At 31.0% G+C, this 18,025-nt stretch overlaps 1 protein-coding gene across 1 annotated transcript; it reads right to left on the bottom strand.

The window, feature by feature from the left end:
• Positions 1-1,528: 1,528 nt before the first annotated feature.
• On the bottom strand, positions 1,529-4,053 carry LOC107861658 (sulfated surface glycoprotein 185). Its single transcript, XM_016706967.2, has 2 exons — positions 2,887-4,053; positions 1,529-1,803 (listed from the first exon to the last, which is right to left on the bottom strand). Exon 1 carries the CDS (start codon positions 3,565-3,567, stop codon positions 3,091-3,093), a length of 477 nt encoding a protein of 158 aa, XP_016562453.1. The 5' UTR covers positions 3,568-4,053; the 3' UTR covers positions 1,529-1,803; positions 2,887-3,090.
• Between the last annotated feature and the right edge of the window lie 13,972 nt (positions 4,054-18,025).

Raw genomic sequence — 18,025 nt, 5'->3', positions numbered from 1 at the left:
TTAGTTTATATTGTCCAGATACAATTTATATACCATATTGATACAGTCCATATACAATACTGATACAGTTCTTTAAAAAAATAGAGCAACCTTTTCCAACTTGGGTCATTCAGCTCTTTTCTAAAAATATTTGATTTTTTTTTGCTACAAATTTTTTAACTAAAAAATATACCGCTATTTTTTTATTGTTTAAAAATAATAATTAAATATAATTATATAAAAACGGTATAACTGTTATATAGAATAATTAACTCTATAAGATATATGTATAGATATTGTATAATTCTATCAAATATGTATATGTATAAAATATATAGAAAGTGTATAAAAATTATATAATTGTTGTATAAAATGTATAAAAAGAGTTGTACAATTATTGTATAAATTATGTATCAAAATTATATAATTTTCGTATAGAATATTTATATGCATAAGATATGTATAGAAACCGTATAGAATATGTATACAAACTGCATAGAACAAGCCAACAAATTAAAATGGCTAGAAAATGAAATTTAAATTTCATGGCCATTTTTTTGGAATTAATTTTTGCTAAGTGGCCATTTCTGTAGCTTTCCCTAAAATAAACATACACTTAACTTATCACATATAACAAATCCCACACTTCCAAAATAATTATAAAAATACCAACTAATTATGTATCGTGAGCTAATTATGTATCTCGATAGAACCAAAATCGAAACAAATATATTGAAAACTAATTATGTATCTTTACAAAAGAAAAAAATATATTTTCGTTGGATTTATTATGTTTCTCAACACCCAAAATTAAAAAAAAAATTATTGAGAGCTAATTATTAATTTTTGCATTGGAAAAAATACATCTTTATTGAATGTATCGGAAGCTAATTATATATCTCGACAGACTCAAAATCAAAATTTTAGTAATTACGCAAAATATCAATATTTTTTGTAACTAAATTTTAAATTGTCGGGGATTTATGATGTTTTCCCAAATATAAGAAAAATAAAAGGACAGCCAACAACAATGACGTACAACCTTTTTGAATCTCAATAGACCATCAAGTGCATAGTTCAGCAGATATAGAAGTGCAAGTCAACCCGAATGAATTTCCACATAAAAATTCGAGTCCAACAGTATTGTCCACCACTTGATTTAAGCTAAGCACCAATCTCCAGGATGAAGTAGATGCCATAAAGTTGAAACTCAAATATGCAACAACAACGATAAATAACTCATTTGACTTCCTAAGTAATCGCAATAGACACCGACACATACCACCATGCACAAAGGAGAAGAAACATATTGACCAAAAAATAAAGGCAACCTGTATTTAATGAGGTTTACAATTGTACTCGATTCGTTTCATATTAGTTGATCCTTATGAACTTAGCACATTCATTAAAAAAATATTAATTAAAGGATCTATTTTATCAAATTAGCCTTATTAATTATGCTTTAAAAATATAAGTTTAAGTAAATACACTTTATTTAGTCATTTAATGTTGAGGATAATATTGAAAGAACACAATAATACGAGAGTAATTACGGCTAATTATATGAGAGACTATATTATAATTATACCCAAAAATAAATGGTTTTCTTGGTGTTTAATCTCTATGGTACAAGTCAGCATTACGGCTTGACAACGACAAGTCGTGCCTCTAACAACAAGTATCCTTATCCTTGCCTCCCTACAAGGTCCATTTCTTCCCAGACAGAAAATATGTTTATCTTTAATGTCCTTCAAAACGAATCCACCCCAGTTCCTTAAAAATGATAAAAGGAGGCAATGTCATCTTAAAACTTTCCTTTATGACCTACAATATGAAAAATTAACAGTCAAGAAAAGGCACTAAATGTTTTAGAAAGACAGGCCATAGTCCTTACTGTTAAGTCAAGAAACATCACGAAGAAATGCAATTTAAGTTTCAGTTATATCATGTCAAACTAAATTCTACTACGAATTAAACAGGATTAGTTCGGTTCCAGACTCAACATCTCCATTTCCTTAACCAGCAAATTCAAGTGAACATGTCTTCTCCCAGGCTTTTCGTTTTAATTGTTCATCTTCTCCCATACCTTTAACTACTTAATTCCAGGAAACAGAGATAAAGACTTCGAAAATGATCCTTCTTTTCTTTTTTTTGAAATTGGTAACTTTACACAATGATCTTATTAATTCTAGGAAACTGGTAAATGTGGCCCTTCCAACAGTCAATGTCTAAGAATACTTTAAAAAGCTCAGGTTTCCGAAACAAATTCGACACCTTATTTCTGTCTTGTAAACATGATTTTTCTAGCGATATGGATACTTTTTTAAGTCAAGAGATATTAAACAAGCAAAATATGATGCTGGTTAAGAACTTGAAACTGATTCTTTCAGATATGAGCAATCAAGTATAAAAGAAACTCTTTTCACCTAGATAGACAGCAAGGAAGGGGGCAATGCCGAACAAACTTCAGAAATCACAGTAGATTTTGCGAAATTGCAGAACAAGCCTCATGACATCATATAGAAACATATGCCACCAAAAAGGAAGCAATGACGCACAACACATGTAAACATTGAAACACATCTCTTCGTAACTTCATAGCACCGGTCGCCTCGATCATTACTTTAGATCAAAGATCATTCGCAGAGTCATAAAGTTAACAGCTTAACGCTAATGCAATCCTAAAAGACCTTTGTGCAAGGTCACCATGAAAGAAAAGGAAGCAACAGCCCAAATGCAAGGAGGTAACTTTCCAAAAATATTGGCACAGAAGAGAAAACATCAACTAGCCCGAGGGCATCCAGAGTCATAAAGGAAACAGTAATATTCACGATGAAATGTTAGAAGGAAAATGGACAAAATCCCTTCGAAAAGGAAGCTTGCTAATAATGTCAATCAAGAATTTACCAATTTACAAGAGCAAAAACAGAAATGTGGACACCAATCTTGAGCTGAATCCTTAATTTTCGCCATATTCATTGCCAAATCCGCCTTTCAAAGAATCTCAATTTTGTAGAACTCTAGCTATATAAAACATGCTCCACAAGCTAACAATAATAATTAGTCAAAAGAAATGGAAGCCAAATAAGATTCAAATTGAAAATCTTATCTTCAAAATCTAGAATCTGCCTCCAACAATTGCCTTCTCTTGATTATCAAAAATGCCACCACACAGACCTGCAAGATCGTGGCAATACCCACAAACATTAACCCGAGTTTCTTCCCCCAATTTAGCTTTTTCCCCTTTGATGGTGCCCTAGGTGGGCTAATATTAACATTAGGCTTATGGTGATGCTGGAGGGAGGTTGTGTTCTGTGTTGCAGGTGGCGGAGGAGCTGGTGGAGGAGGTGAAGGCGGAGGAGGAGGCGATGCTAAAGGTGGAGGTGGAGGTGGAGGGGGCGGTGGTGGTGGCGGAGGCGGAGGAGGCGGCGATTTCTTGGACTCCGGAGGCGGAGGCGGCGATTTATCAGAGTCCGGCGGCGGTTGTAAATTGGGGGGATTTACATTTTGCTGCGACTGAACAGGAAGAACAAATAAACAGAAGAAAATACCCAATATGAGGATTACCCAAGTCCGATCCATACACATGGGGCAATCAAATCTTCAACAAAAATTACCTTCTCCTAACCCTCCTGTCATCGCCTATATTTTCCCCCAAATCGAACCTTTCACAAAAGAACTAGGGTTGTAATTTTTCTTTTTTTTTTCTCCGAATCCTGAATAAACAAGCTAAAACATTCCAAATATTAAATCGTCCAAAATGCAGATAATTGAAGAATCTGTATTTTCTTTTACCTCAAAAATGAGAAAAAGTAACGCGGAAAATATCTAGTTGATTGGTGTAGACGAATTTCTTCCCAACAACAAAAAAGAAAAAGGACGTGATCCCCCTGTGTTATTCAGGTGCAGAGAAATGGGGGACAACGAAGGGAAGAAACAAAGAGAGAGATGGAAAGTGCAGACGGAGGCAGGATTTCAACGGTTCGTCTAATTTAGGAAATCAATTTACAATTTCATCGGCTACCACTCTCTCAACTCTTTAACACTGTAACCCCGTAAAATTTATATATATAAAAAAAAATACTAAGAAAAAAAGTATTCTCATATAATATTTATATTAAGCTAAATAGAGTTATGATTTGTGTTTTTAATATTTATCCTATAATAAAATTATTTAATGTATATTATCAATATGTATCAAATTATTTGATAATGATTAATTGAGTTGATTTGATGTAAATAAATATATAGTTATAAAGAATATGTTTTTTTTCCTATAGAATGATTGAACATGAAATAGAATAGTTAGTGGATTTAGTTTTTTTAAAAAAAAAATAAATTTTCTAATTTGAAACCAAAAAATTACAGTACAAATAATTTGAAGAATTTATTTGTTCGAACTAACGAAATAACGAAGTGCTTAAAGGTGATCACAAAATGCAAATTGGACTATGATAATGGATCATGGAGTTGGAGCTTTCGAAATTCTTGTTCCTTAAAAGTATACAGTAGTTATATTTACCTTGTATTATTATCATACAAGAACCAATTTAAAGGTATTAGAATTTGAAATCTTTGGAAATAAAACAAAAAATCATGTTTGAAACATCGTCTTACAATGAGCGAATTTAAATTTAACTATGAATATAAAACAATAAATAGAAAATCAAAAAAGGAGAAAAAAATAGAGGTAAAAACAATAGTCTTTAAAAAATAGATGACATCAAATTACACTTCTACTTCATTCTATTTTTATGTCATGAACTTAATATAACTAACGATTGTTTGATTTTTGATAAAACTTTGCAGTACTAGTAAAAATGAGCTAATATTGTATTTGACTTCTACATCATTGTTAGTCCGTTTTTATTTTCTTTGGTGATGGATGTGTTGACGCAGAATATACAAGGCGAGGTGCCTTGGTATATGCTTTTCGCGGATGATATAATTTTGATTGATGAGTCACGACAAAGGGTTAATGATAAGTTGGAGGTTTGGAAACAAACACTGGAGTCCAAAGGTTTCAGGTTGAGTAGGACCAAGACAGAGTACTTGGAGTGCAAGTTTAGTGACTCGAGGCAAGAGAAAGAGGAGGTGGCAGTGAAGTTGGATTCTCAAGCGGTTTGCAAGAGGGATAGTTTTAAGCATCTCGGATCTATGATCCAGGGTAATAGAGAAATAGATGAGGATGTCTCTCACCGTATTGGGGCAAGTTGGATGAAATAGAGGCTCGCTTCGGGAATTTTATGCGATAAGAAGGCGCCCCCAAGCTGAAAGGCAGATTTTATAGAGCTGTAGTCCAGCCTGCTATGTTGTATGGAGCGGAGTGTTGGCCGGTTAAGAATTCTCATATCCAAAAGTTGAAGGTGGCGGAAATGAGAATGTTGCGTTAGATGTGTGGATTCACTAGGGCTAACAGGGTTAGGAATGAAATTATTCGGAAGAAGGTGGGAGTGGTATCAGTGGATGATCAAATGCAGGAAGTGAGGTTGAGATGGTTTGGTCATGTGATAAGGAGAGGCACGGATGCCCTAGTTTGTAGGTGTAAGAGGTTGGCCCTGGAAGGTTTCAAACGGGGTAGGGGTAGGCCGAAGAAATATTGGAGAGAAGTGATTAAACGTGACATGGAGAACTTACAACTCACTGAGGACATAACCTTGGATAGGAAGATTTGGAGGAAAAGCATTAGGATAGAGGGCTAAGGGTGTAGGTGAGTCGAAGTCAGTACTTAGGTGGACTTTGGTGTCCTCGGTTTGACAATGTGCAATTTGTTGTGGATGTCGTACTTATGTTATTTTATGGTGTTTTATGCTTTTGATGTTTTTGTATTCTGTCTTTTATCTTGAGCCGGGGGTCTATCGGAAACAACCTCTCCACTTCTTTAGAGGTAGTGGTATGGACTGCATACAATCTACCTTCCCCAGACACCACTTATGTAGGAATATACTGGATTTGTTGTTGTTGTTTACTTCTACATCATTCTATTTTTTATGTCGTGAAACTTGGTATAACTAATAATTGTTTGGTTTTTTGATAAAACTTTGCATTACTAGTAAAAACGAGCTAGTATAGTATTTGGCTTTTATTGTGTATTATGAATAAAATATGGAACGTAGAGGACATGTATTTGTAACATGTAGATAATAGTACTTTAAATGACAAATTACACTTAACTCAGAACACCTCGTCACATTATAAATTTAGAAACTAGACTCATTTTGTGCTTGAGCACTTCCTTCAACATATTAATTGGAGTAAAAAAAAACTTTGCTAGATGGAAACCTCTTGTTGTTAGTGAATACATAATCTTAATAGGGAGTACATACCATCCTATTGTAAACAATCTAATGTGCTACTTAACTACTGTGACATCCATAAAAAAAACATTCATGATAATTTTGTTGGAAGCGGCGTCATCTGAAATAGATCTTGCAATGCATGAATTCAAATTTAATCATATTTCAATATAGATATTGAATACCGAATGAAAAATTAAAAAAAAATGAAAATAAAGGAGCATGGCACGCAAATAGGACTGCCATGTTCAATTCTCCATGTCTTGTCAACAACACAAACACACAATGCTAAACGAGGCTCCCTTTATTGTTGCAACTTGCAAGGGATTGAATCCCCTTCCCCACAAAAAGATGTACTATAAAGCATAAACCATTGAATTCTTTTAGTATAACATTTAAGAGTGTGACTAAGTGGTCAATAAAGTCACTATAAAATCATGAACTCTCAAATCTAATTTTCATCGAAGGCAAATACTAGATAATTTCCTTAAATATGTCTAAATCTCGACGAATAGAGTTACTTGATACGTACGATAATGAGAGATAGCATGTGAACTAATAAAATTAATCTAAATAACGAACACCACCTAGCTCAACACCTCGACTATTAAAAAAAAAATGCTTAAATGTTCCTCTAAGATGAAGGATGGACCTATCTTAGAAAACCATGTTCTATGATTTGTGCATCTCACTCAACAGATCTCTAGTGAATTAAATAAACAAATTAGAGTATAGTATAATTTGGTAAATTTGAATTGTGCAGTACCATAACGTCTGCCAGGGAATCCAATATTTCCAGCACTACATGCTTTAATTATTTCCCTCCTCATATTTTATATTATTATATTTCTTATCTTAAAACCAACTTATTATTCTATCTGTATATTTCCTTTTTCACCAGTCGCCATAAATCGTAATGATCTAAAATCAGTATCTAATTTAAAAATAAAAAGGTAGCTGTCTAAAGGTACACCAACATTGCAAAGAATAATTGCACACACTTACCATTCAATTATTTAGGGTCCATTATTATAGAAGTCTAATTTGTTGTACATAGCTTTTTCTACCAATCAGACAGCCTAAAATCTACTAGGACTATACATATTTTTTGCAATTTAAAAAGTCCCATTTAGTGGTTGAATCTATCCCTATACCCACCAAAAAAAAAAAAAAACTAAGCAAAAAGATGAGTTTAATTATGAAATATAATAATTTAATCTCAATTTTCCTCTCATAAATTTGTCAACTCCATGATAATCAGATCTATTCAAGAAAAAAAAAAGTAACAAGATGATGGACTTCAAAAGGTTAGTGTGTGTTGTTCGACGACTCCATATGAAGGCAGTTCATTTAGAGATTAAAAGGATAATAAAAATCTAAAATAAAATATATTGTATAAATATCCTACCTTTAGAGGATGAAAAAAGTATCATTCACAATCAAAATAGCTTTATTGACTGAAGTTTGAAACAAAATTTCTTGCAACCATATGTGGCTAAATTAAGCCAATTTTATCCTAACTTCTCTTAAGTCATTCTGAAGCAGATGATTGTGAATTTTTTTTTAGAAATTATAAATACATGTTAAATAACGATGTCCAAATACAATATACCTCGTATAGTTTTTGGTATTTTTACAGAGATTTTGTCCTTTCTTAAAAAGTCTAAAGAAAAAATGATTCTTTAGTAGTAAATTTTCTCATTTGATTGGAACATATTTTTTTTTTAGTGAAAGCACGTTCCATTAGTCGATATCAGGGTATGGATACTCAAAGATAAATGTTTTCTTGTAAAAATATTTTTTGTGGTACCAATAAGAAAACCAAATCGGAGGATTGAATGGGCTCAGGGGCGGCTCAACCAACGTGATGGTCCAAAGCAAAACTTCAATGAGAGGCCTTATAAAAAAGTCTTAAATATGCACCTCAACTTTGCAAAAAGGTCCAAATATACCTTCCATTATAAGTTTGGTCCAAATATGCCCTCGCTGTTAAAGTTTAGGAGCAAAAATACTCCTAAACTTTACGAAAGGGTCCAAATATACCCTCCGTTACAAGTTTGGTCCAAATATGCCCTCGCTGTTAAAGTTTAGGAGCAAATATACCCCTTAACTTTACGAAAATATCCAAATATACCCTCCGTTACAAATAATAATAATAATAATAATAATAATAATAATAATAATAATAATAATAACAACAATAACAACAATAACAATAATAATAACAACAATAATAATAATAATAATAATAATAAAGTTCAATTTTTACACAAATAAATTAGTTCAGACACATGAATTACGATTTGTTTCAATTGAGAACATAAACACGTGTTAAAGTGTTTTATTAAACACTTTCGATTTAAATTTTAGAAAAGTTTATGTTCTCAAGCAGAGGCGAAATTATTTTTATGTATATAATAATAATAAAGTTTAACTTTTACATAGATAAATTTAGTTCAAACACGTGAATTACGATTTATTTCAATTGAGAACTTAAACATGTGTCAAAGTGTTTTATTAAACTCTTTCGATTCAAATTTAGAAAAGTTATGTTCATATTATCAAGTAGAGGCGGAACAATTTATATATGATTGAAATTATTTGTTGCGTATATATAATAGACGTTACTCCTTCGGTAATTAAGTTCATGTATTTACTTTTTTATATTTTGAATCCTCTTAGTAAAATTTTAATTATGACACTAATATCATTTATGTTACGTATTTTTGCTATGCACGTCAACTTCAATTAAAACATGTACGGTTTTTACGTACGATTCATGTGTCTGAACTAATTTATTTGTCTAAAAGTTGAAATAATAATAATAATAATAATAATAATAATAATAATAATAATAATAATAATATGGGTTGTAATGGAGGGTATAATTGGACATTTTCGCAAAGTTAAAGGGTATATTTGCTCCTAAACTTTAACAGCGAGGACATATTTGGACCAAACCTGTAATGGAAGGTATATTTGGACCCTTTCGCAAAGTTTAGGGGTATATTTGCTCCTAAACTTTAACAACGAGGGCATATTTGGACCAAACTTATAACCGAGGGTATAGTTGAACCTTTTTGCAAAGTTGAGGGGCATATTTGACCCTCTTCCCTATTGTATATAATGTCTTGAAGTCTGTTTTTGTTTTTATAATTTTTATATACAAAGTTGTTACTATAATTCTCAGATCATCGATATCATACGCCTATTGAAATAGTTTTCGCGAAAAATAAATTATTCATAGATTTTTCAAGAATAAATTAATATATAGGTTGCGTAAATATATTAGATCATATTTATTTATTGTAGAAGGTATGCACCTTGTTTTAAAGATTTCAAATATCTTTAAAGAGGTATACCTATAGAGAAATTTATATTGACGAATGACGATATCAGATAATTTAAAATACTCTCTCTGACCTAATTTATGTGACACTTTTTGTTTTTCAAGATTCAAACATTCGATTGTATGCTTATATAGAATCATTATAATTTTTCAATAAAATTATTTATTACGAAAAAAATAACTCGTTTGACTCTAGAAATTCAAACACAGTTACATAAATTGAGCCAATGGATTTGCACTTTTCCCCTTGTTTTGTGTTGGTCTCTAATCTATACTCTTTGTAACAAATAATTTTTTGGCGAGATATAAGTTAATATATTTATATCACAATATTCACAGCATGCACGGATATGACTACAGTTTCAAAGGAAGGAACTATTGCTAAAGGACATAAGACTAGGGAAATATACTTTTATGGAAAAATTACAAAAACTATCATCCTTTAGTAATATTTTTTCAAAATTACAATTTATAGCAAAAGTAGCAATATTTTACCCACTTTATAGTAATAGAAGAGTATGTATTTTTCAGTTGTGCATATGTATTTATGAGTAATACATATATATTTGTATATGTACTTATATAGCAACATTTTAATTAAATACAAATACAATTTGTTATTTTTTGTAATTATGAAACTGTTGCTATAAAAGTTATAATTAAGGCTACTTTTATTAGTATGTGCCATAGAGTGGTATACTGGGCCCAAAACTTTGGATCTGATTACTGGATCCTAAGCCCTAAAACAAGCCTCTCGTGAGGCCTGGCCCTTTGTTTGTTAACACTCCTAAACTCTCAAGTTCTGTTGTGCTCATGATTCTATACAATTTAAGAGTCGATGAACGCAGAACAAGTAGAATCTTATAATACAATCAAGTTGAAAGTAATAAGTTCAAATTTTCAATGTTATAGTAGTATAAAATTCTGACGAACGTAACAAACTAACAGTAACGTATTTTCCAATTTGATCCCTTAAAAGAAACATGAGGTGATGTTGGAATTGAAGAGACAGAAGAACCTATTGTTGAATTGGAAATAGTGGGCCTACTTTTGTGGGGCCCATTAGCATGTGGTATTAATGCATTGGGAATTGTTGCTTCAGTACAACTTGCTTTTACATGCATGTACCAGTAGTAAATTTTATTTTCAGATAATCTTTTTGGTTTAGGAGTTTTGAGTCATAATACTCCATAGATTATTAAACAAATGGACTACTATATGGATATAAACAGAAATTCTAATTGAGTCAAAGCTAATTAATTTTGTCAAATTCGAAACTTTAAAGCTTAACTCTGACACCATGTATATGGCGTGTGCCCGCCTACATATGATCGCTGTCGCATTGTTTAAAAGTTAAAACTGTATTACTGTTACGATGAAATAATTAAATTGTAATTTATAATCCTTTTGTTTTAATTCTTTTCTTATTTTCTCTTTAGTTTATGTAATCAAACGTGATTTATTAAAAAGAACGTGCTAATTCTATATTTCTTTTCTTAAAAAAAAGTCTTTAGTTTTAACTCTTCACATAATTTATTTAAGCCTGTAAATTAAAAAAAAAATTGATAATTCTTTAACTTATTTAACATTACAAAATTTAAAAGTTTTCTTTATTTCTTAAATTAAGTATCAACTTAAATTCAAACAAAACAAACCAAAATGGAGAGGTGTTAATGGGTAATGTTGGGTTCAAAGTATATAAAAAGTGTGAATGAAAAATGAAGAAACCCAAATGGAAGGAAAAATAGAGAAGAAAATACTAAAATGAAAATTGTACTCTGGAAAGTCTACTATTCTTCCCACATTGGTGGGAGAATGTGAATTTCAAGTGTTTATATTAAAAAATAATTATCCCACTTGGTAAGTGAGGCAAGAAATAAGAAATGCCTCGCGCCATCGTCGCTTGCTTGACTTCGGCTTCGACTTCGAAAAATGATTGATCGGTGAGACCTATTTTTTTGGACAAAATTTATTTGACAAAAATTTAATCTGAAGAAAAAAATTTATGTGCATGCATGCAGCGTTTCGAACTGATGCTTCAGAAGGATGTAATCCTTCAGCAAAATGACACACTGATTCATGAAATGGTTTGTCTGTTCGAAAAAGATGCAATCTTTGGACGAACTAACATGATTTAGGTCACACCTTTTAAGTGAACCATTCTGTGTGATCAATCAAACTGTTGAGTGAGTTCGTTGAATCCAACAATTTGAAGTACCGCTATTGTTCGGATTGAAGTTCATTTTATCCTGGGAGGAAGATTTCATAACCTCGAGTATAGTGATGAGAATTATTCCTTAAGGACACTCCGTGAAGTTGGAGGCCTTGGCCTTAAAAATTCTATTTCATCTCTTTTTTGAAAATTAACACACTTCTTAGATAGATTATTCATAATCTAGTGTTAAAGGTGTTAGGTAACTTCATAAGTGTTCTTATCTTAAACTTGAACTAGAATTGAAGTTTGTGTTGCATGTCTACAGATTATTATACCCGAATATATACAAGATAACAAGTAATACGTAGTTTTGTGTTGTTGGCATTGTTAAATATGGATAGAGAAACTTTTTGTCAAATAGAGAGGGAAAAGTTAAAAGGAACAAAGAAAAATCAAGAGTGCACAAAAATCCAAAGCTCAACACCCAAACAGAAGAAAAAGTATAAAAAATATATAGTGTTGGCTTCTGTAAGTCTGAATAGAAAGTAGTATAAAGACGGGTGCATGGGGTTGCTGCAGTACCAGCTGGTGGGATGAGAAAGGAGAAAAGTTTGTGTGTTGTTAAGTACCGCTACTTAGCGTTAGATGGTCGGATTGAGCTGAATTTTAGACCGAATACCTCCTAAAGGATGCAAATTATCTATAAATGTTACTTATAAAATATAAATACATTTATGAGCTGAATTTCAAACATATTTTATGGAATACATCTTTGTATCACTTGAAGATATCTATGTCGTCGTGAGGATTTCCAACAATATAATCCTGTAGTTCATCAAAATGTGTGATTTTATAATGAAGTATTTTACAAACGTGTTCAAATTTAAACGAGTTAAGCAAATTATTTTTATAGGCTAATTTTGACACTCCATGCTCCTACTATTGAGAAGCATAGAGATTGACTGAGCATTTTGGTACATTCAGAAAACTCAGTAATCGAATCTATCCATCTCTCTATATATATCCTCTCCTTTATTCATCCTCATATTATAATTCTCTCTTTTACATTTTAACTTTTCAATACACACTAGTTAGCTGTTTAAAATTACATCTACAAAATCATGTAATTATAAGCAATTTATATGATAAAGCATTAATCGATTATATTCAGGCAACAACTGCAATTAACATTGTCATGGGTACGGTTAAACTACACCAATAATAATAAAAGTAATACTTAATCCGTCTATGTAGCTTAAATCAAGGGTCTGTTTATAAAAAGTTGGATAAATTATTCATCTTTTCAAGATAATAAAATTTTAAAATTCTACTTTGAAGTTACATTTCAAATTTGGAAAATAACTTATACAACTTATTTTTCAATTCGATTTTTACTTTAAAAGTTGTATCTCTTTGTAAAAGTATAATTAAAAATTCAAGACCTCATAATTTTCAATCTAATGATGTTATTTTATTTTTAACTTTAACTTCTTAAATTTAAAATACAGTAAAAGTATATATGAAATTTGTTACCAAATGCCTCCATATTATAATTACAATAATATATTCTATGTATATCATATAAGTAGTATTTTCTTCGTTTGAAAAAGAATAACTTATTTTACTTTTTAGTTCGTTTAAAAAAAAAAATTCTTTTCCTTTTTAGCAACTTTTTAATTTTAACTTTTCACGTGACATGAAGGACATTTTGTTTAACATATCTTTAATTTAACATTATAAAATTTAATTTATTTTTTTCTTAAAAAGATTATTTTTTAGACGAAGGGAGTAATATTTAAGGGATTGATTCGTGAATGGCAATGGTGTTTGTTGTGTAGTGAAGGGTCAAATTGTAGGGTGGATAAATAGGCTGACGGTTGAAATAAATAAATGGAGAAGGGGGAATAAAATCAGTGTAGGAAAAAGTAGTCCAATGTCACAGCAAAAAGAGAGCACGACAGGGACTTGACATGAAGATTGAAGGCACGCATATTAAGGTAAAAAGTCTTCTTCATTTATTCTTGTATTAATTTTGGAGATAAGATAATGCCAAAATATCAGTTACAATCCCATATCAAATAAAGCTAGGGGTGTCAAAGTGGGCCGGTCCGACCTGATCTGGCCCTAGTATCTAACTCGGTTCAGTTTGATTCGGTCCGATAAATCCTAGGGCTTTAGGATTTCAGGTTTTGGGTTGGTTATTTTGTTAAAATGGTTCGACTAACTCGGCCTGGATCAAGCCCGATTCAGGCTCGTCGGTTAATCGGTTCGGCCCGAAAAAATTAAAAAAAAAATTAGATTTTGGGCCAACGGCTCCGTTGGCCCAACGGCTATATAGCCGTTTTTGGATCCAAACTACTAGTTTGGACCCATTTATTAAAAAAAAAAAAAATTAAAAAAAAAATTTTAATCACAAAAAAAAATCTATAAACACCCTACAACTTCAAATCATTTTTCACACAATTTTTCACTCTCTCAAATCTCAATTCTCAATTCTCAAATATTCAATATATTTAATTTCTTAAAGTGTTCACTTTAATTTTTTAATTTTTCGTTTACAAAGTACGAGCGGAAGTTTCTAAAGTCGCAATCTTCGAATACTACCAAAATTTGGTATTGTCGTTCCATCTCTTACGTTTAATTTTTATTTATTGTATTAATTGTTTAATATTTAATTTTATTATATTTGTATATTTTGAATATTTTTAGTTTAATTTAATTTATATTATGGATAAATTAAGAAACCTCGCTACTAAAGGTGTTAAAAAATTGTCCCGAAAACGATAGTGGTAGTAAAAAGCGAATTACTAGCGGTAGAGGTAGTTTAAATAGTAGATATACCCGTGTGCCTTCGCCTCCGGTACCGCTTGGTACACCTTTTGAGGAAGAAATAGGTGTAGGTGCTCACAATATGGATTATGTAGAAGCTCAGAAAAATTACGGTATAGAAGAAGAAAATGAAGTAGTTGCGGTTAATTTAGACAAAGATAATGAAAATATTGTTGAGACACCCGCAGTAGGAGATGCTAACGTTAGATCTGGATCAGTTAATCTCCCTTCCCATCCTCCCAGTGCCCCAAAACCTCGTAAAAGAACTAGCATTGCATGGCAATTTTTTGAACGTATATCAAATAATGAGGTGCAATACAATATTTGTCAACAAATATATAAGCATAGAAGTGGAGGCAAGTAAGGGGGTACGGGTACGTTAATGAGACCTGTAGCTGAAGATCACAAAAGAGAGTTAAATATTGCAAAAGGTGGTCGGGATGTTGGTGGGTCAACGCAAACTAGAATGGATCCAGCAACATGTCACGTAGCGAAGAAGTATAATAAATTGAGGGACAGGAAAGAAATAGCTAAAATGGTAGCTGTGGGTTGTTTGCCTTTTAGTTTTCCCTCTTCTGATGCCTTTATTCGTTATATACAAGCAATTTATAATCCTATGTTTAACGGTATTCCTAGAACTACCTGTCGGTCTGATATTTTTAGATTCCATTCACAATATTGTTTTTATTTATCAACATTATTAAAAAATATTCAATGTAGATTGTCCCTAACTTCTGATCTTGGTCGTGCTGTAAATAAAAATGATTATTTAACCGTTACTTGTCATTGGATGGATAGTAATTTCGTGATGCAAAAACGTATTCTTGCTTTTTTATATGATGAAGATCGTAAACATACTGGAAAATTTATTGCTGATTCTATTGTTAAAATTGCCGGATATTATGGTATCGAAAATAAAATTTCATGCATTGCTTTTGATAATGCTTCTAACAACAAGACTGCTATAACAAAAATGAAATCTACGCTATCTCCGCCCTTGCCTGAACTTTTTTATATTAAGTGTGCATGTCATATATATAATTTAATTGTAAAAGATGGTCTTGACTTTTCTGAGCTTTATATTGAAAAAATTCGTCTTGCTGTTGGCTTTATTCAAGGAAATAATCATAGATTGAGAATTAGAGAATTTAAAGTTAAATGTCAAGAAAATGGACTTACACCGATTTTTATGCCTGAGGAAATTGATACTAGATGGAATTCTACGTATGAATTTTTAAAAACTTGTTATAAATATAGAATTCCTATTACACTAGCTTTTAACAAACATTGCGGTTCATTTGCTGATTCTGCTGATTGCATGCTACATAATTCTGATTGGGTTGTAATTAATGATCTTGTTAAGTTTTTAGAAATTTTTTATGTAGCTACGGTTGAATTTTTCGGTGTTTATTATCCTACTGTTTGTAATATTTTGGCATATATAGCCGATATTTCTGGTTTGCTCAAATAATATAAAAATAAAGAAGGTTATAAAGAAGCTGTTGACGCCATGTTTACGAAATTTAAAAAATATTTTTTTCTGATTCCCCCTATTTACTTGGTTGGTGCTATGCTAAATTCGTGCATGAAATATAATCATATGTGTCACTTTAGTACTCTTATTTATACTAGCTTAGAAATAAATACTAACCATGATTCTGAACAAGTACAACATGATTTGTGGACGGCTACGGCTGATGCAAAGGATTACATAGAAAAATTATATAATCACTATGCTGATTTATTTAATTTAGCCGTACCTACAAATATCACTCCAACTATCGCTCCTCATCCTCCCGAGGAGCCATCATCTTCTAAAAGGTCGGCACATAATGATTTTTCTGATTCGTTTTATGATTTAAATTGTTGGAACAGTGTTGATGAGAGAACTTACACATCAACTTATCGGAAAGAGCTGAAATATTATCTTCGGGCGGCACCAGAGGATCGCAGACGACGGATCAACACGTTGGATTGGTGGAGGAGTAATAAAACACAATATCCTGTGCTTTCAAGATTAGCTAGAGATATCTTGAATGTTCCAATGTCAACCGTTGCATCAGAGAGCGCCTTTAGTCAGGGACGACAGCAGCTTGGAGACAACCGACACTCATTGGGAAGCAATGCAATGAATGTTCTAGTTTGCCTCAGAGATTGGATTAGAGCGGAAAGAAGAAACCAAAGAATGGAACCGGAGCCGAGCGACCAGCTGAAACTTGAAGAAATTATGACTTCACGGAAGAACTCAGCAGAATCAAGTCCAATGCATGGTTTTGCCCTCGTTGACTTCGACTATCCTATGCAAGTTCCCATTAATATTAACATAAATGAGTTGAAAAAAATGATGCATAATTTATAGATTTTTCATTCATGTAAATTATAAATTTTGGATCATTTTGCAATCAATAAAATTCCCCAAATTCATTCACTCCTTGGTCCTTGTTTTATATTTTTTTTTTCATTTAACGATTAAAATTTTAAATTGAATTTCTAGTTTTTTACTTTAAATTAAAAACTTACTTCTAATATATTATTAATTTACTACCAAATATTATTAATTTATTATATTAAGTAACATATGTTTTGTATATTTGTGCATATATCTTCTATAGAAGTGTATATTTAACGTATACATGTGTATATGTTTTATAAATTAGTATATAAGTATATCTATATATATTGTAATGTATATATAATGTAGTATATTTTACAAGTAGTAGTGTATATACATTGAATGGTGCGTATACATAGAATAGAGTGTATATATGTGAATAGATCTTCTATAGACGTGTATATTTAACATATACATGTGTATATGTTTTATAAATTAGTATATAACTATACAAATATATGTTGTAATGTATATATATTATAGTATATTTCATTTAAAGTATTACATATACATAGAATAGAGTGTATATATGTGAATGAATCTTCTATAGACGTGTATATTTAACGTATACATGTGTATAAATTTTATAAATTAGTATATAACTATACAAATATATATTGTAGTATATCTCATTTAAAGTATTACATATACATAGAATAGAGTGTATATATGTGAATAGATCTTCTGTAGACGTGTATATTTAACGTATGCATGTGTATATGTTTCATAAATTAGTATATAACTATAAAAATATATATTGTAATGTATATATATTATAGTATATTTGATTTAAAGTGTTACATATACATATAATAGAGTGTATATATGTGAATAGATCTTCTATAGACGTGTATATTTAATGTATACATTACTTTATGTTTTATAAATTAGTATATATATTGTAGTATATACTTTTTTTAAAGTAGTACATATTTATTGAATGGTGCGTATATATGTGTATATATCTTCTATAGATGTATATCTTTAAAGTATACAAGTGTATATGTTTTATAAATTAGTATATA

This window comes from Capsicum annuum, chromosome 3 (genome assembly GCF_002878395.1).
Source record: "Capsicum annuum cultivar UCD-10X-F1 chromosome 3, UCD10Xv1.1, whole genome shotgun sequence".
In the NCBI taxonomy this organism is placed as follows: Eukaryota; Viridiplantae; Streptophyta; class Magnoliopsida; order Solanales; family Solanaceae; genus Capsicum; species Capsicum annuum.
This window is presented reverse-complemented; position numbering and strand designations above follow the sequence as displayed.

Coding starts and splice junctions, on each gene's coding strand:
- LOC107861658 (XM_016706967.2), bottom strand. CDS start 3,567: ATGTGTATGGATCGGACTTGGGTAATCCTCATATTGGGTATTTTCTTC.